Source organism: Mirounga angustirostris, unplaced genomic scaffold, assembly GCF_029215605.1.
Source record: "Mirounga angustirostris isolate CCGP_5_RB_7025 unplaced genomic scaffold, mMirAng1.0.hap1 SCAF_12, whole genome shotgun sequence".
NCBI classification, from domain to species: Eukaryota; Metazoa; Chordata; class Mammalia; order Carnivora; family Phocidae; genus Mirounga; species Mirounga angustirostris.
In genome coordinates, this window is record NW_026991720.1 from 44,644,284 (window position 1) to 44,665,302 (window position 21,019).

At 38.5% G+C, this 21,019-nt stretch overlaps 1 protein-coding gene and 1 pseudogene across 1 annotated transcript in view; one reads left to right on the forward strand and one right to left on the reverse strand.

Annotated features, from left to right (window-relative positions):
* The window catches only part of ITPRID1 (ITPR interacting domain containing 1), a 72,676-nt gene that overhangs the window by 42,778 nt on the left and 8,879 nt on the right, over nucleotides 1–21,019 (reverse strand). The window contains 5 exon segments of the mRNA XM_045865218.2: nucleotides 4,316–4,373; nucleotides 9,097–9,671; nucleotides 13,145–13,347; nucleotides 15,361–15,447; nucleotides 18,279–18,330. Of these exon segments, the coding sequence (XP_045721174.2) occupies nucleotides 4,316–4,373; nucleotides 9,097–9,671; nucleotides 13,145–13,347; nucleotides 15,361–15,447; nucleotides 18,279–18,330 (975 nt within the window).
* On the forward strand, nucleotides 11,140–11,255 carry LOC123836230 (U4 spliceosomal RNA; annotated as a pseudogene).

A 21,019-nucleotide genomic window follows, 5' to 3' on the forward strand; every position in this document is an offset into this window, starting at 1 on the left:
TCAAGGATTAGTATACTTTTAATGCTTTACTGCATTTAAATCCTCATTATTGAAAAATGTTTACATCTGTATTCATAAGGAAAATTCATCAATTTTGTGAGCCATCTTAATCAATTTTGAAATCAAGGTTTGTGTTGTTTTTCTTTTAATCTAAAAGGAACAGGAAAGATTTACAAATGTTTGCATTATCTGGAAGATTTATACAGAAGAGCAATTATCTCTTGAAAAATTGAGAGTCTACTCATGTAACAATTTTGGTTTTATTTTGTCATTGTTCTTTGCTGCTTTTAGAGATAGTTTTTGGTAAACTCAAGTTTTGTTTATTTTTCCCCTCTATGGTATTAGTTTACTTAACAGTTCTATTATGTTACTTTGTTAATTTTTTGGTTTAATTTTTTTTTGGTTTAAAATAGATATGTATATATGAATATTGACAACATAATGCCAATATAAATTTGGTAATATAAATATTTACATTTTCTAAAATATCATCCATATTAATTATCCCTAGTTTTAATTATACCACTTGTATTGGTATTGGTATTCCTTTATAATTTAAACATGGGTTTTGCAAATGATATAACTTCTTTTCTGTATCAGTGGTTCTGTCTTTTCTCTAGTTTTATTTTGATTATCTAATTTTATTTGTATGCCTTTCTCTCTTCTATGGTTTGACAACTTTGTTTTTATTCCCTACACAAAAAACTAGTGCTTTGATTTTACTTATCAAATTATTTTTTCCTGCTTTCTACATGATTAATTTCTGGCTTCTTAATCTCTAACTTCTAATTACGTTTATACTACTGTTTTTATGATGATGTCTTGAGGCAAATAATTTATTTCAGTTCTTACATGTTCGATAATGAAAACAATTAATGCTATGAATTTGCCTCAGATTACTGCTTCTGTTCCAGGTCTTCAATTTTATATGAAATATTCATCATTATTATTGAAATAATCTGAACTTACAGTTTTAAATGAGCAACTCCTGCACATTTTTTAGGATGGAGAACTCAGTCCCCAAGTCCTGGATTTAGTATTTTGTTTTGTTTGTTGGGAGGAGGGAGTGTTACTTATATTTTTATTTTTGAATTTGAATATTACTGCATTTATCCATGATAAGGTGGCCTATACATAATGTGTGCATATGTAAGAAATCAATGAGATAGTCTTTGCATTTACAAGTTGTTAGTTCTTTTAATAAAATATACCAAGAACACTGAGAAAGAATACTTATTTCAATATTTTTCTATTATGCTCATGTTTTCAATTATAATATTAATATATTACCTATCACCTTTTACTATGTCATGTTTGGTCTGTAGAAAACGGAGAGGAATATTAAAATTTCCCAGTTTTGGAAGAGATGTTGGTCAAAGGATATAAAGTTACAATTGGGTAATATAGATAAGTCTAAAGATCTAAGGTACCTGGTGACTATAGTCATTAATACTGTATAAAATATTGAAAATTTGCTAAGAGAGTAGATCTTGGGCACACTTACCACACACACAAAATGGAAACTGTGTGAAGAGATGATATGCTGAGTAGCTTGATTATGGTAGTCATTTCAATATGTATATGTATATCAAATCATCATGTTTCATACCTCAAATACATACAATATATTTAAAAATTAAAAAAACAAAAAGTGTCCAAAAGTTTTGGACTAGTTGTCATGGGGAGCAGAGAATTAATAACAACAAAATCTCCCACTTTTATTGTGTCAATTTCCTATAGTATCACCAGAATTTTTTGCTAAGTAGTGTTATGAAAATAACATATACACACAGTAACAAAAGAAAATTAAAAGATGCCAATTAATTTAAAACATGTTAGTCTCCCTTCTGTTAAGGTACTTCCGTTAGCAGTTTCTTATATATTCTTCCAGAAGCATTCTGTGCATACTTTCTCCCCTCAGTAGAAATAGATAACTTTTTTAATAAAAAGAGATGCCTATATAAGGTATTTTGCACATATTTTTTTTTCTCATTTAACAACTGTAGATCATATCAACACATAAATATCTGCTTCATTTTTCAAAATAAAGTCTGAGTAGATTTTAATGTAAAAATGTACCATATTTCTTTAAAGCTAATTTATACTTTTGGGCAGGTAGGCTGCCTCTAGCTGTTTGTTATTATAAATATATTTTTGCAGTCAAAATCCTTGTGTGTACACTGGAGTCTACTGATGGGTCAAATTGCAGAACTGGAATAGTTGCATACCTTTAAAATTATGTGACATTGACAGATTATACTTCAAGTACTTATGACGATTAACTGACAACCAACAATGGGTAAGTTTGTTTCACATTTTTACTATCACTTGGTATTACTAAACCTTTAAATACTTGTGACCCTAGAACCACAGTTGATTATTATCTATCAGGGTTCTTTGGGTTGACTCAGCTCAGCTATGTGGTTGTTGATTGGATTCTCTCATGTGGTGGCAGTCAGATGACATCTGGCCTGGAGTCATCTGAAAGTCTAACTGGGTTGGACATCTAGGATGCCTCACATGGAGGCTCGTTCAAGGCTGTCCACCAGAGTGGACATTCCCATGTGGTTTGGGATTTTCTCAACATGAGGGCTGCTTTCCCAGAGGGGATGTTCCAAGAGCAGGTATCTCAAGAGCCAGGAAGCAGCCAGGTGAGTTAAGGGCTACACACTGGACATAGCACAGCATCACTTCCACCATATCCTATTGGTCAAAATAGTCCATGTACTTTCATTTTCAAATGAAGTCATCTTGGTAACTTTGAGTCAAAATTCATTCATTGATATTCATATACATATATAAATTCATTCATATATAATTTGTTCATATATATAATGAATTCATTCATTCATTTATTCATATATAAATAAAAGTAATCTTTTCCCCTTTTTCTCATTAATAGAAATAGAACTAGTGTTACTTATTTTTTTTCTCAGTCCTATTTTTTCTTTGGTTAATGACACTGTTTTTGAAAGTAATAAATTATATTTGCTTTACTTTTGTTCAGATTGTCTCCATTAGGTTAACCTTCACTCACCTTACTTTGCTCTCTGAATTTGAAATTAAATGTAGGTTAGTGCTGTTGCCTAACTTTCCAAATCATTTTTTGGAATGATTGAGGTGCCTTATATGATATCAGCAGACCTCTTAATTGAATGTCAGGGAAGGCAGTTCCTATTGGCACAGGGACCTCCAGCTTCATTGAGAAACATTCAATTAGATGGAAAACAGATGCTTATTTTTGTCTTATAAACCTCAATGCAGGTTACGTGGTAATTACTTTGAAGAGCAGGATAACAATTTATGTAATCAGCAGGACCCTATAATTACTAATGCATAATTTCTAAACAGCATTTAGCAAAATGAGGCCCATACATACACTTTGTAATGAAAAAGATGTGTTTGACACCACACTAAATTAAATTAAAAATTTGCATATTTTCTTCCAGGAAATGCACTAGCTTCATCTGCTTTATTTTGCTTCACTAATCCCTATCTACTTTTAGCTCTGTTATAGGATCATGGAAATGCTGAATCACAATGATGGCTGAATGGGAGCTTAAGAATGAGGAGTAGAGAAAGCCCTCCTTGTCTGCTGTCTAGGATTCTATAACAGGATTCTGAGAGATTATTTGGAAAGTGACATCTAGGCAACTTGTTTCCACAGATAGTTAACATGAAGGTCCTACCATCACTTAATTTAGAATGTAAGGGCTAGCAGAGAACTTAAAAAATTACCTCCACTTACCTAAGACCCAGTAAAATGATATGACTTTTGTCACATCAAGCAGTTGTCAATAGGAGTTAGAAAGTATTCACTCAGTTAGTCCCAGTTCTATGTGGAATCCCTTCCACGCTCCTGATCAAATCACACAGAGTTAATCTGAGACAAACCACATGCTGCATCAGCCCAGGGATGTGGGACATATCTGTAGTAAGTCGCCTGAAATTTTTATGTACACTGGCATTGCTAGTAGGGTTTTTTTTTAAAATTTTTTATTGTTATGTTAATCACCATACATTACATCATTAGTTTTTTTTTTTTTACATCATTAGTTTTTGATGTAGTGTTCCATGATTCATTGTTTGTGCATAACACCCAGCGCTCCATGCAGAACGTGCCCTCTTTAATACCCATCACCAGGCTAACCCATCCTAATCATAGTAGGTAGGAATTGTAGTGGTAGTAAATAGCAGTAGGAGTAGCTATGCCATCTTCTGAAGATAATTTAAGCTATACATATTAAGAAAGTTGAGTACTAGTTCATCTTTCTGAAAGGCCATGGATGACTTTGCACACCGTAATAAATCTTACCTGTAATTCCCGACATCATGTCAAAAGGATCACCAGTCTCTTCCTCAAAGCTCTGGACCTGAGACACCAAAATACATCAATCTCATTAGGAATGTTTTCATAATAAATTCACTTCATTTATTTAATCAACATATAATGAGTGCCTCCTGGCTAGTGCTAAGAGGATTAACCATGACTTCCGAACTCAAATAGCTTACAGTCAGCTGCAGGCTGGTGGCATGTACAAGGCACTCAGGATAAAAATTAAAGAACTAAAGGAGATCAGGAGAGAGAAATGAGGGAATCACTTCCGGGTGGGAGGAACAGAGACCCTGCCTGGAAGATGTAGCATTTGAGTGAAACTTAAATAATAATGTTATTATTATTCTAGATTTTTTCCTTTTTTTTTTCCCTAAAGAGCTTTAAATATATTTGGAGAGAGCAAGTTATTTTCCACGTTTAATTTTATCTCTCTAAGGGATTTATTTATGACTTGGTAAATTTATGGAGAGCAATTCAGAAAATTCACAATTTAGTTGCTGTACAGAGCTTAGATAGCTCAAAGAAAATTGGTTTTCCAAACTGATAGGGCAGAATTTATTTTTAAAATTCTTTTCAGAAATTAATAAATACTACTCTATTGAGAATAAAATTATGCATAAAACAAAATAATAAGTATTTCTTTACAAATAATAATATAGGTTACTATAGAAGCTGGATAAATAAAAAAGTAAAGAAGGTAAGAAAACAGTGACTGTTAATATTTTGGAGTGTGTTTTGCAGGTTTCCTTTTTAATATGTTTTTTCCTGAATATAGTTATGTAATCAAAATTTTTCACTCAAAACTTAGAAGGGGAAATCTTTTCCCACTTGTAAGATTTCTTTGAAAACACCATTTTTAATGACTTTACAATAGACCATATTTAGAAGGTACATTAATTTACTTAATGGTTCTCCTAATGGTGGAATGTTTTCTGAATTTTGCCAATAAAAGTAATAATGGTGAGATGAGTATCCTTGTACAGAAATCTTTTTCTACATGTCATATTATTTATTTGGACTGGTGTCTGAATAGTGAAAGCTGAATCAAAGGACATTTAAACATTGTGGTACATGTGGCCAAAGATGACCTTTAACTCAGGAATAGAGGACCACAAGGATATAGCTCAGCAATGTGAGAAGAACTATCTATTCCTTCTTTTTAATCCTTCATCTCTTTTCTTCAAAGAAGTTATTTTATACTTGTAATTAATTAGACATACTTCTTAACATTATTTTTATTGGTTTTATAACTCAAACCAGTGTTCAGCATATAAGTTTTTAAGTACAATAAGGAGATTCTTTCGCTCTGATTATTATCATAGGGAAAAGCCCATTTAGTGCGATGTAAAGTATGTATTCATCTGTTGAGAAATAACCCTCAAACAACAAAATCCCAACAATCTAAAATGAAAACCAGATGTATTCTTCGGTTAGTCCACCGGAGCCAAATTTATTAATAAATTTTTAAAAATTAAAAATAAAGAAATAGTTATTAACTTTGGAAATATCTCCCACCTAATCAGGATGCTGGTTGGCATTGTTTAATAACATGGGCAATATTCTCACACATGAGTTCTAGAGAGCAGGATCCCTGTATGGAAGTGGGAAGAAGATTAAAATGCTTTATTGTGGATATAAAGAAGCATCCTACCTTGACTTTACAATTGCAGATGCTTCATTAGTATTAAATTCTCAATATGTTTGGGAATTAAAAAAGAAAGGAACAGACTCAGTTTTACTAAGTAAAATTAAACACACAAAAAATCTATGCACAATTTTCTTGGAATCATAGTTTTGAAAAGTGAGCCAAATATTGCCAAATTCAGCCTTTAATAGGATGTTAGGGAAATCATCATAGATTGATCTGGAGGCAAATTTTGGCCAAACACAGTTGAAATTCTGATAGCTAGATATTTAAGGACATTGGCTCGTGTTTTAAATGCCATGAAAATCTGCCAATTTCACACATATTTTTCATTTCTTATAATTGGATTTTTAAATTTGCCATTAAAAAATGACTATTAAATCTGGCATTAGCTCCTGTTTAAGACGCAACCTACCCAAGCCTCATTTACTCATCCATTGGTATCGAGTGAAACAAATATTTTTCTCCCAGTCTATGATGAGGATGTAATATTTTTTAAGTATATATTTTAGAAAAACAAAATTCAAGTAGTGAGTTTCTTTTATATTGTTTTCGGGGCTCTCTCTGCCTTAGATATGCAGACAGCCTCTCACACACACAAATCTGGGCAAATATTAAAGGAACACCATAAACAAAGTTAGCTATGTAGTTCAACAGAATAGTCTGTTTCTCTATGGGTGCCACCCACAGACTAAATTAATATTATCAAATATTTTTCTCGTTGACTTACTCATTCATAAATATTTACTGAATACCTACTATGTGCCTAAAAACAGGTGAGTTTGTTTTCTTTTATTTTGGTATCTGAGTTTCTTCCTACCCCCACATATACTACCAGATAGCTTTTCCTTGAATAATTGTCATTTAAGAATATTTGATAGTGTGCCGTGCAAGAACGGACATTCTTTCCTCAGGCCTTTTTATGCTGAATATGATATTTATCTCTCTCTGTACTCTCACATATAGATGGCATCCAATGGACATTATTTTCCTCTAAGTCAGTCTAGCCTGAAGCATAAAAAACTTCGTAAGGGAACAGTAGCCCCTGTGGGGTGTGCCAACAGGCTGGAGATGGTGACATTTCTTGTTTGGACCGTAGGTGATATAGCAGACTGACAAATGGTTTGCAGATTTTCTTGATATTCGTTATAGAACTTTGAGTAGTAGCTTGGTAATCAAATAATCTTTGCAAGATTGAATTAAAAGAAAATAATTTTTCTTAGTGCCACCTCAGTTTATCTTCAAATCAGGGCACGAGACCAAAGGTCTGCTCTTTTCTCCATTTGTAATTTTTATTCATTTGAAAGCTACTGGTTTACATTCAGATTAATATTTTAAGGTTTTTTCAAAATACTTTAAGGTTCTTGAAATCATTTTGACATAAGACATGTACACATATAAGCATATATATACATAGATATTAGGAGTATTGACAGCTACAGATTTTGAGGCAACTGTTGTATCTTTGTGGGATGGGGAGGGCTACCAATAGGCATATTCGCCTACTTCCTCTTCTTCTTTTAGGGCTATGGGTAAGCCTTACTTTCTTCAAATTCCTTGGTCCTCTAGCCCCCAGCGGGTTCAGAACCTCTCTTCTTGCTCCCCAGAGATCCCAAACGTGTCTAGAGTGATATAAAAGTTTATCAGCAGAGCTGGCACTCTCCCTGCGTGTTACTGGTTTCTGGACCCATCTCTGCCAGGGCACAGAGGTTCCCGTGAGGGCGGAGTCTGCCCCCCAGAGCCCATCAGAGCGCCTAGCATGTCCAGGGCTCAAAGGAAAGGTGGGCCCACCTTCGGATTTGCATAAAAATACCCTGCCCCACTTCTGGATAATTTACATGATAAAGGGGAAAATTTTGCTCTTTTGTTCTTCCTTGTCATTATATTAAAGAAAAGAGAAATGTGTGAAAATGTGGGAAAATGTGGGTATGTTTTTTTTTTTTTTAAAGACTGAGGAGTGCATGGCGGGGGGCTGTCATCTAAATGAGGGTGAAAATTAGCATGAGTGAGGGAAGGTAAAGATGAAGAAGCACATTGAAAAATATGTGAATAAATATATATATACATATATATACATATTTGTTGTTTTGTTTGAACAAAAGCTCTTTAACTATTTGACTGACATTAGTCTTTCTCCCAGTCAGGAGAGAGAAGTGCATGGGCTTATGAGGGTCTGACCCTGGGTGGATGGGAAATGAAGGGTGTGGAGAGGAGAAAACAGGCAGTGTGAAGAGGCATGGAGAAAGGGTCTGTAAAAGTATAATCTTTTCCCTATCCCATGGCTCACGCCTGTGTTTAAGCAGCCACTGACGCGTGAACTTCAGTCAGCCCACAGGACCCATGCCAAGGGGTGCTGTGCCGCAGTGCAGTCCAGGGAGAGCCAGAAGTGGGAGAATTACCCCAACAAGTCAGCCTCAAGTGCATTCATACTTGCCCGGGGTCGGCTCACAGCGGCATAGAATGAGGCGGACAATCAACTGCATGGGCGCCGGAAGAAGGTGGGACCAGCCCCAGAAAGGTATACTGGCCTAGGGATGAGGCTGACGCGGAGAGCTCTGGGTACACAGAGTGGTGAATATATATGTGTGCAATGCAAGTGTGAGTATCGATAAATTCTAAAGCAAGCAAACAAATAAAATACTAGTCCTGTAAAATCAAAACCAAACCCAAGTCCCTAGTTCTTTATCCAAGGCCCTGCATGAGGCATCATGGCGGGAAATACTTCCAAGACACATCTCCTTGAGGACAAAACCTGGTCATCGGGGAGCTGACAGACCAGCGGGGGAGATGTCATCGACACACATGTACAGTCTCTGTCATATAAGCTCTCCCTGCCAAGGCTGTGAGAACCCAGAGTGGAAGTGGTGGGCAAGTTGCATTGAATGGCAAGTACTTGTTTCACCCTCCAAGGCGGTGAAACAAGGAAAGTGAGAAAGTGGATGGAAGCATGCTAGAATGGCCTTAAATGTCCTAGACTCCTGTTCCAGGAGTTTGGAACAATAAGATATAATGCTGAGGGGGTGAAAGATTAAGAGGTCAACTGAATGTAGGAGGCAGAAAATGCCTTGGGGAGGGTTGTTCCCTTGGAAGTTGAGCGTGTAGGTATAACACTGACCTCTTCCATTTCAAAGGAGTCTGGTGCTTCACTTGCGACACAAGACAAGCTCTTGTGCTTGCTAGTTTGAGTAGAGTTCACCTTTTGAGTTCTATCCTTGACTGACCTCTCAGACATACAGGAAAGAGGAGCCCTCTTGGCCAGTGTGGATGAGCAAGACCATTGCTTGCTCGGAAGACCTCGGGGAGAATGACAAGGTACCAAATCATCACAGGCTTGGAGAGATGAGTGCTCTGCCGAAGGAGACAAATGACTTTGGTCATGGTTGTTTGTCACAACTGGTAACTCTGCTCCACACTCTCCTGATTTTGCAGAGGTGATGAAAAACTTGCCCCTCATCTTCAATGACTCTGATGCTTTTGGGCTGCAGTCTCTCCTAATGCTCTGCTTTGAAGCTCTCTTGAAAAGTTCACCCATTTTTCTTTGATGTTCTTTGGCTTCATTCACTGAGGTTCTTTGCACATTTTCCCCTCTATCTTCCTCTTCAGCTTTGTTTGGCAGGATGTTAACATTATTCATCAAAGATGAGAAGGCATTGGCTACGTGGTCCAGGATCTCCAGCTGTCTGAAACGACCTGAACAATTCAAGGAGCACAGAATTTTTAGACTGCATCTTTTCCATGAAACTGCATGAATATGGTCAAAATGGAAAAGGTTGGTGACACATGTGTTTTCAAGATGGGAAGGACTACAAGCTCTTGAAACTCAAGTTTTTCTCAGTACATGCCACTGGTTATTATGGAGGTGATTCCCCAACAGAAGGAGATGCCATTGTGTCATGGGGAAGTGAACACCTTTTATACTTGGTTAAATATTCATGACTATATACATTCATATATGCCTGTAGTGTTTATGTGTGAATCCATAAAAACTATAGGCGAGGATGAATCTTAATTTAATCTTATATATTAAACTAAATGGTAAAGAGTGAACCTAGCTCTTTCATATGAGGTGAACTTGCATATTCTTCCATGGCTTTAGGTGGCAGATATCTTAATCATCACTTCCACCATCTCCACCTATACTGTCACCTAATAGTGTGCAAAGATTATGGAATATAGAGTCAGAAGGCCTGGATCCAAATCCCAGGTCAACCAATCCCTGGAAGGGTGATGTCATAGTAAATGAATTAATAGAAATATGGTGCCTAGGGCCTGTGCCAAGCACATAGGAAATGGTCAGTTTCCTCATCTGGAGAATGAGGGTAATAATACCCATCTTCTGTATCTCTCACACCTGTTGTGAAAAGCACAATGTTGTACAAATATCAGTAGTTAGAGTTATAAATGTGTAAGACTCAGGACGGAAATATATTGTCCTCAATCATCCAAGAGAAGACAGTCATTAATGTGAAAATCCATTTGCCTTTTCAAATGAACCAGCTCCTCAATTTGTAAGTCTTTCTGGATGGTTCATTTAGGCAATTCGCAAGTATTGACTTCATTAACGTATGGAAGGGACCTAGTGCAGCTAGGGCAATTTGGGGACACATTGCCACTTTGAAAGAAAATGGTGAAAAATAGTTTTGGTATCTCCAGATAATAAAACCAAAATGATGGAAACAGAACACTTTGTTTTCATTACACAGCCTTTTCTCAACCCCATTGATAGCATGCTGGGTTGCATAGCTCAGCAGTGGTCAAAGGCCACGTTGGTGGGTAAGGACACTGTCCTCTGTTCTGTTGTTTGCACCAGCACAGCAATGCTACTGACTTTCCCATGAGCATATCCTTGTGCCTACCTGCTCCCTTCACCAGAAAAGGGAAGATAGTGACTACCAATCCTTCTACTTTAAAAACTGTGATGGACTTTTCACAGAAGATCGTGATATTTTTTTAAGACCAAGAGGAACTCTTGGGTTCTGAATATTTTCAGAAGCGTTCTGATGACATTTTCCCCCTAAATTCAGCTTTTGTTGAAACTAAATCTTTTTTTTTTTTTGTGAGCCCAAGGGTATGACTAAATCATAATTGTACTTTTATGATTGTCTTAACATCCATCCTATCGCAGAATTGTTAGACTAAGATAAAAATCTATCCATTTAGCTTTGCCCAGTGGCAGTATCGTAGCCAATGAGGTTTATCCGAGGTGCGATTATTACTAATTGAAAAATCTATCCATTTAACTGGTTGAGTCAATTCAAAGAACACAATCTTGTGGTATTAGAGGAGTGGGAGTGTTTTCTTATTGTTTTGTTTTTTGTTTGTTTTTGCCTTTGGGGAGACTGAGCAATGAAGCAACTGATTCTCATCCCTTTAAGTTTGAAGCTTTTTTGGGCACCTGGGTGGCTCAGTTGGTTCAGCGACTGCTTTCGGCTCATGTCATGATCCCGGAGTCCTGGGATGGAGTCCAACATCGGGCTCCCGGCTCAGCGGGGAGCCTGCTTCTCCCTCTGACCCTCTCCCCTCTCATGCTGTTTCTCTCTCTCAAATAAATAAATAAATAAAATCTTTAAAAAAAAGTTTGAAGCTTTTTTTATGGACTTTGAATGAGACATACTTTCCCTTCTGTTTTTAGAACAACCAACTAATTTTATTATTGCTTGTTTTACATTTGATCATCTCAGTTTTTTTGAATCAGAAGTGTCCTGGTAAGTGTTGAGTGAGAACAGTTACTGTGCATTATTAGCACGGTGTTGATGGTGGAAATAAGAGTGAGGCACAATCACAGGACTAGGGGCCCATTTCCCGGGTCTTCTTTAATCCCTGTGTCAATTTCATCTGTAAAATGTTTACATCACAGCTCAGGTCAAACACTCCCCAAATAGTGAGAAGTGCTCTTATTTTCTCCAAAGAAAGAACTGATCAAAGACCTCACATTTCCCTATGTCAGGAGGAGACAACAAAGAATGATACTAATTTCCTCTAAAAGGTAAAGAGACATGGCATTGCAATATCTTCAGGGATACATACTCTTTTTTAAAAATTGCATTGTTGAGATTTTGAGACCCATTTCACTCACATGAAAATGGGGGAGAAACAGAGGCTAAAGTGAAAAACCTAAGATATTTGATTGAGAAAGACACTTTATCTCACTTGACTTTCATGAATTTATTTAAAGAACAAATTTCAGAAACAGAATTTTGGCATTTTTTCCAGTCCAGAATTCCGCAAACTCTATCCCATGGAGGAGATGTTCTTCAATGCTCCTCCAAGAGGGGTTTTGTATTTAAATGATTTTGAAAATGCTGTCCTGCATCCTCTCTAGGAGACCCAGAGTGTACTTCAGTATATTAAATCAAATTCTGAAGTACATAAACCTGTTTAACTCCCAGTCATCTTTCCCCCAAATTATTTGAGCATAGTACACATGCTCCAAGAACATCCTAGTAATGTCCTAGAGAAAAGTATTCCATTGAGCACCAGGTGGGGGAAAATAGCAGCATGCGTGATAACTAAGAGGGTAAGGCATAGTTAATCCACAAATCTGGAAATGTGACAGCTTAACACCTACCACTTACAGCTCATGGTGGAATAGGAAGTGTTCTAAGCCTCATACATGAGGAAATTAAGGTTTCACCTTGTGACTGGTGATAAGCTTTGCCAGATCCTGGTTCCTCTGCCTCCTGGGTATGTGGTTATGGTATACGTTAGTGCTGTTCACAGGTACTGCATTTTCTTTTTTCTGGACATACGGTAAGATTGCACATTCTCACCCCTTTGGAGTTAAGCATGGCCATGTGACTGATTTTGGCCAGTGAAATCTGACAATGAAATCAATGGGTAAATTCTGAGCCGAAAGAGGTAAGAGTCAAGTATGATTCTCCATTTCCACCTTTTCTCTGTCACTGCAACCAGTGACATTCCAGATGATGGGGCCAAGTCCATATAGGAGGACAACATGGAGCAGATCTTTCCCCCAAATGTACACATGAACCTGCAGCAGACACATAGAGTGATCAAGATGTACACATTTCTGTTCTAGGCCACCGCAATAGAGGGCTGATTGCTACTGCACACATCTTCCAGAGAGTCCCTCCTGATACTGTGGCTCATCTGGCCGCTCACCCCCATTGCTGAGATTCGGAAGCCATGCAGCCTTCACTTACCGTATAAGTCAGGGTTCTCAATGTCCATTCGCTGCTTTTGAGCTTCAAGAAAAACCCGGATGTTGATTCCTCTGGCGGCTGAGCCACAGCCCAGGAATCTGGCTGGGATTTGTGTACAGATGTCTGGCTCATCTGTACCAAACCCCAGATCCAAGAGAATCTCCACTGGATCTTCTTCCCAAAATTCCAGCCATTCAGGAATGCTGTGGTAAAAATATTAATATCTTTATCCAGTAACAGTTCACTTAACAAAATCTGTTTTTTTTTTTTTCTAGTCACCTTGCCTCCCCACCCCAATCTTTCAGAAATTGAGTGAAAGAAATCTAAATAGGCAAATAGATGGTGCATCTACCAGAGCTCATACATACTTACTTAAAGGATAGTCCATCACTCCCACTCAGGGACTGCTTGTCTGTACTTTCTGTGCAAGACCAGTGAGTTTATTTATCTGACTTTCCATTTCATAACAGGCAAATGTTAAGTTAGATGGGGCAGAGAGATTGTGGGTCAGAAGCCAGAAGTAATACACTGATAACCACAAAGAAATGGTAGTTCATGGCAATGTGAAAGAGAAGAAAAAAAGCAAAACCCTGTAAACAGTGGAACTCAAAAAAGAATGTTTTTAAAAAGAACCAGTCTGGAAGCATTGTCAGCTACACAGATCTGTTGATGGAAATCACTAAAGGCAGACTCCAAGGACTGATACTTACAAGTAATGATTTTCAGTCCCTAAGTAGGATTAAAATATGTTCTGTATTTTTTTTTTTTTTGGACGTGGGTGAGAAATAAGTGGTTTCTTTAAACTGTTTGACTCAGTTTTGGCACTTAAAATAATAAACTTTGGTTATCTGGAAATTATATTTATGTATACCAGCTACTTCCCAATTACTGCCCTTCTTGGTGACTGGTGCTATTGACTACTGCTTTTAAAACTCATGGACAGTGTGGGAAGCAGAACTTTTGATAAGGTTTTCCTAGGTTTGCTAGGCTCTTTTGTTCCAAGTTCCCGTTTGCCTCTACTTTCCATGCAACACTAAGGAGCTTATTTGAGATAGTTTGGATGATCTATTTTCATGACTTCATCATTTAAATTGGATTAATTACAATTCATTTATTTAGCCATTCACATATTTAACAACAGCCACCTGTAGTCTCCTTGGGCTGGCCCACTTACCACACATTACCCAACATCGCATTCACACTTTCTTATGTGACATAGAGATCTGGTGCTTTGCCTCCTGATTCGATCAAGGAAGAAAAGATAAGCCAAAAACTCTTACTGCAGGGCTTAAATGTCTCAGCTTGGATATCCTAATCATTGGAAATAACTGGAGACCAGGGGTACCAATCACTTGATACCTTTAAATAAAAAAATTTCAAGGGAGAAAAAAATTCTTGTGAGAAATCTAAATTGCACATGAAAGATTTAATCTGTGGTCGTATTGACCTCACTGTACAAATTTTTATCCTGCCCATTTATACAAATATTTATGGAACATCTGTCACGTTCCAGGCTCTCTGCTAGGCACCCATGGCACAAAAAGGACCAAGGACATAGTTCTGCCTTCCAGAGGTTCAGAATCTCATGTCCAAGAATGTATTTATTGATTGATTTGTCACTAAACATATTTTTAATACCATTAACTCTTATTTATATTTAATTATGCAAGAAATACCTAAAATACATTCACCTTGTTAAAAAATTATTATATTATACATAAAGCTCTCTTTCCTCTTAGCCATTACCCCCACCAATCCTGACTCCCTTCCTACTAAATTTATATGTATCCTTCTATATATTTTTCTGTTATATATATGCTTTCTAGTTGTAACTGGTTCGCTCTATAAATAGTAGCATACTCTATGTATCTTTCTGCATCTTGCTTTTTTCCCCTGAAAAATATGACTCGAAGATCATTCTAAGTTCATGTATATAGTTCTCTCTGCCTATTCCTTTTATCACTGTGTAGAATTCCATAAAATGTGTTGGCCAGTAGTTTGTTTGGCCATCTCCAAATTTAGTTCAACAGATATTTAGTTTGATTTCACTGACTCTTTTACATTGTTCTTGCAAGTTGGAGACTTGAAAATCCTTTATTTATTCTCTCATCCGTTCATTCAACAAGTTATTTCTCTAGTGCCTATTTATAATTTCATGAAATCCATTGTCACACCGAATGATTTCTCTGGATGACAAGTGCCTGGAAATCACATACCTTTGTGGTATACTTGCAGCAGAATGGCAAGAGTTGAAACTGGTCCCTCTGGAAAGGGTAAGAGTTTCTGAAAACAGATGCAGAGATCTACAGTCGGAGGAAAATACCAACGATGAGTTGTGTTGATTTAGATAGTCCCCTGGAAGATCATTGTGGATCTTTCCCTTCCAGAACAAACATTTCCATTTCCTCCTCATTTCTAATAATCCCATAATGGCCACACCTTTGAAAAAGAGAGAGCATGCAGTGGAGAAGCTGCTCCTCTTTTCAAGAGCGTTGTGTTACAGAAGGTGTGAGAATTTAAGTGTTAGGTGCCTGCTAGTGCTCATTATAAAGGTGACAGAATGTCTCACTTTTGACAGATGGCAAATCATTGGGGAACCTTTCAGGAACACAGCTCTGTTAAGCACCAACTTTCCAAAGAAGTTAAAATTGTGTGATGAAAGAGGTATGGCGAGCAGTCACTGAAGTGACTCTGTATTAATTCCCATAATGGTGAAGGATTCCATATCGCAGGGTTAACAATCTCCAAATGCTGTCTCCAGGGCTCCTGTGGCCATCCATGTGCAACAAGGAGTAACCGACTCCTCTACTACCACAAAAAAGAGTGTCACTCTATCCAAATAGGCCTGCATTGCAAGTCATTTGAAAGTACTTCCAAACAGAATGAAACCCTGTTGTAATATAGTTCAGCTTTATAGAGCTCAGTTATAGCATCAGTACATCTAGCCTCATCAGTCAGAACAACCAGTTGGCCCAAGATTGAAATTAATCAAAGAACACCATGTAGATATCAAGTTTCGCTAGGAGACCAAGTTATCTTGAATTTACCTTAGTCCTTGTCCCACATTTAGTCAGAATAGCTGGTCCTTGCCTCTTTGTTCAATTGCTTCTCTGCGTTAAGGTGGAAAAAGTGTATGTTTCTGAATAATAAAGACTCTGGTTTTAACAGACGGTTGAGTTTGCTGGGAGCCCCAGAGACGCAGAAGATATCCTTTTATTTATTGCCTCCCCTCAGTTTGTTTTAAGCCTGCCATATTTCTTTTTCATTCTGGGTTTGAGGATCACACCTTACTTTGTAATGTTTGGCAGAGCCACCCAGAAACTGCCCTGGCCTTGGATCCAGGAGAATCCCTGTATGTATAGTCATGGTTCTAACCAAGCCATGAGAGCAGGAGTGAGTCACTGACCTTGGCTTTCATTTTCCTCTTCAACAAAATGAGAAAGTTGCCTAAGACATTTCTGGGGTCCTTTAGAGCTCTCTGATTCCGTGAGCAGCAAAAATAGCTAATCTGCTAAAAGGGGAAAACTATGACAAAGTAGCGTTTTACTTGTGACTTGGTGGGAGTCAGAGGGAGACACTATTGAATATTTGGTTTTCAACGAGTTGAGATTATCTTGAAAATGCAAGGGTGGCTGAGGTATGGGAACAGAGTTCCCAACCTAAAAAGCTCACAGTCTATGCCAGTGGTTCTTTTTTTTTTTTTTAAAGATTTTATTTATTTATTTGAGAGAGAGAGAATCAGAGAGAGTACATGAGAGGGGGGAGGGTCAGAGGGAGAAGTAGACTCCCTGCAGAGCAGGGAGCCCGATGTGGGATTCGATCCAGGGACTCCAGGATCATGACCTGAGCCGAAGGCAGTCGCTTAACCAACTGAACCACCCAGGCGCCCGCCAGTGGTTCTTAAACCAGAGTGTTTCTCAGAATCATCTGAGGGGCTTGTAAAAACACAGATCTCTGAACCCTACCTCCAGATTTCCTGACTCCAAATGTCTGGGATGGGCCTCAAAAATTGGCAATGCTATTAAGTTCTGAGGTGATGCTGTTGCCACTGCTGGGCACTACCTTGAGACCTAGTCTACCCTCGTATTAGAGACTCTCGCTGCTTTCTACCTGTAACATTGGAAATCTTATGCATAGTTGACCCTTGAACAACATGGGGGCTAGGGGCACTGACCCCCGACACAGTCAAAAATCTACGTATAACTTTGGACTCCCCTAATACTTAACTACTAATAACCTACTGTTGACTGAAAACCTTACCGTAAGAGTCAATTAGCACATATTTTGTAGGTCATATATAGTATATTGTGTTATACAGTAAAGTAAGCTAGAGAAAAGAAAATGATATTAAGAAAATCAAAAGGAAAACACATTTATAGTACTGTATTGTACTTATAAAAAATCTGCCTAGTGAAATAAGTCAGTTGGAGAAGGACAAATACCATGTGATTTCACTCAGATGTGGATTGAAGACACAAAACAAATAAACAAACAAAGAAAAAAGAGATAAACATAAAGCCCCAGACTCTTAAATATAGAGAACAAACTGGTGGTTGCCAGAGGGGAAGTGGATGCTGGGATGGGTGAAATAGAATTAAGAGTACACTTATCTTGATGAGCACTGAGAAATGTATAGAACGGTTAAATTGTTACATTGTACACCTGAAACCAGCCCTGTATGGTAATTATACTTGAATTTTAAAAATGTCTGCATATAGGTGGACCCACACATTCAAAGCCATGTTGTTTAAAGGTCAACTGTATTATTGCCCAGTGAACAGCATGGCGATGAATAATATTGACAAGGTGAGAATACGAACGCAACTATTTTATGAACCGGTTCTTCCGAACCGTTGTGTTATAGTAAAATGCCTTTTATGCATATGTTTTAATTAAATTCTTTGCCCACACCCCACACCAGCATTTGTTGATTGAATTGGTTCACTCCTTTATGACGTTGAAAGAACCTCTATTTCTCTCAAGGCTCGTGAAAGCATTCTAGGTGCTGTGGCTAAACCAGTGACAAGATCCCAAGCTCCCCGGCAGTATTAAGGAGTCTCCTCACTTCCATTTCATTTATGAAAGATGTGGTTGTAAAATACTGGAGTGGAGCCATGTGGGTCCCGCCACCTACCTCATGTAGTCCTTCACTGTCATGTGCACCATTCCTTGTTCATGCAAAGAAACTGCAACAAAGAAAAGAGGAGATGAGCTTAATTTCCTTTAAGCACATAGAAGATTTTCTGGTCCTCAAATGAATGAAGAGGGGATTGATTTTCATATCTGAGATGGTATTGACATGAGGTACAAGGCATCTCTGTAGCGAACAAGACAGAATGTAATTAATGGCTAAATTGTGTGACAACCACTTGAAGAAATGTACTTGTTCAGTCAAGAGGGAAGTCGGTGGCAAAGGATGTAGTCAGCAAAGGTTTCACGGAGAAACCGGCACTTGTCTTAGATTTTTAAGAACGGGTAGAATTTGATGGATGGAAAAGAGGTGTGGCCAAGCGCGAAGAGTGTCTGTAGCAAGTCTGATGAGATCATAGGGCATTTTGGAATACTCACTCGTGGTCCACAAGGTGGAGGAGCAAGGGTGGGGACAGGCAAAAGAATACACGAAGGACCCTGCATTTGTGGACCATCTGCCATGCATTTGTATCTGCTAATCCTTATGACAGTCTTAAATTTAGGACCTATCCTGATTTTTCAGATGAGGAAACAGACTCACAGGAGTTGAGTAATGAGCCCGTGATCACATAGTCAAAAATAGCAGATCTAGGAATGTATCATTACCTCGATGACTGATTACAGCAATTACAGTTACTATTTACTTAGCATTAAGTTTACAGGAGGCAATGTGCTAAGCACGTTGCATGCACCACCCCTTTTAATTCATACAACAAATCTATGGAATAGGTATTACGAATCCCCCTTAACAGAGAGGCAAACTGAGACCAGCAGGAGGCCACAGCTTATTTTTATATTTGTTGCTGTTGTTTCTTTTCAAAACACCACACTGCCAACACAATGTCCTGTAGCTTATTTGAAAACCAGAAAGAAGAGTTTATAGGTATGTGTTGGGCCATGGATTTTGAGCAAACAAATAAATGTGAGAGAGATGATGCTGAAGGTCCATTTGCCTGGTTAGTGGTGCTGAGGACAGATGAGAAGAGCTAAATGTTGGGAGGCTCCTGAACGAGCCGTGGCCACCTGAAGGATCTGTGTGTCACGATGTAACGCTGCAGCAGGCGTCTGCAGAGAGAAACGTTCAGAACAGGGGCCAGTTCCTCCGGAAGTTCACCAGCCTTCTCATTTCCTCTCACAGTGGCTTTCCTGGGGGCGAATGTGTGACTTGTATAAAACTGGAAGACTCACCACCCAGCACTTCCATGAGAAAGTCAAGTTTCTCATCACAAGAAATATATGCAGGTGGGGAGAAATTTTGGAAAAACAAACCTAAATGATTGAAACATATTAAAAAAAAAGGGTTGAAAATAATAAAGGGCTCTTCAGCCCTTCAGAGTTCTTGTCTGGGTAGGAGACTACGAATAGATCTCTAGGTATCTGTGAACTTGCCTTCGAGTGCCAAATTTTGGGGTGGAGATTAGAATACGTGTAGTTTCCAGCTGTTTTTTCTTTCTTTTCTTTTTGAAGATTTTATTTATTTATTTGACAGAGAAAGTGAGAGAGCACAAGCAGGGGGAACAGCAGAGGGAGAGGGAGAAGCAGGTTCCCTGCCAAGCAAGGAGCCTGGTGCGGGGCTCGATCCCAGGACCCTGGAATCATGACCTGAGCCGAAGGCAGAGGCTCAACCATCTGAGCCACCCAGGCGCCCCACCAGCTGTTTTTTCAAAGTCTCAGTGACCCTGCTGAATGGGGCAGGAACACTGGTCTAGAAAGATGAAGCCTCGAAGCCTATCACTGAGGTGTGAGCATACGGTGAGTTCTTAACTAAGCCCAGAATACACAACTACAATTTTAAAAGGTAGCAAGAGTGTGGTTGCGATAAATATCTGCCCTACAAAAACAAATGGAACTCTGTCACACAAGAGTCATAGGGAGTGAAAAACATAAATCCATGATGTGCTTTTCCAGCACTGGGACCAAGCCATTTAGAGTCTCACAGGACAGTCTGAAATTATTATTCCTTGCCTGTTGGAGGGTTTGTTGGGTTTTAGTTTAGTTCAGTTGTTGTTGTTTTTTTCCACTTTGCTAATTTGTAAGATAAACTTCTTGGGCTTGTCAGGGTTAGGTCCTTGTTCCCTTTGCCCGTTTTCAGTAATGAACCTGAACCCAGAGGCACCAGCCAGTGGCCCAGTTCTCGCCAGCCCTGGGGTTCCTAGAATTTCCTTACAATTCAGAAGATACAGCAGCATTGGCCCAGATCTCTTCAGGGAGCAATGTGTCAGAGCCCATTGTGCTGCAAACCTCTGCAGTCTCCATCCTACTCACTTGGTTCATTAGCGGTTACCTGCCTGGCTCCCGGGAGCATTTGAGTCTGCTACTTCTGACCACAAGAATTTGACACTGAGGGAATGCCACCATGGGACAAACTGCTCCTGTTACCCTGCATTTACTCAAGCTTCTGTAGGCATCATGCTCCAGTCTGCCCCAGGCAGAAGGTGGTTCATCTATGGATGTTCCTGTATCCATCCCATGAGGCCCTGCCTGCTAGGATCTCCTTACGTCCTTCTCGCTTCTCTAGTGGCTTCGTCTTGCTATTTTCCCCAATCTATTTTTTCCTTCTAAGATACCCTTATTAGGCTTTTAAAACCAGATTTTACGCTTTAAAAGCAATGGTGGATTGAGGGAGGAAAAAAAATAATAAGGTCCTCCCATCCCTAAGGCTCATAAGGGGTGCTTTGGAAGAGA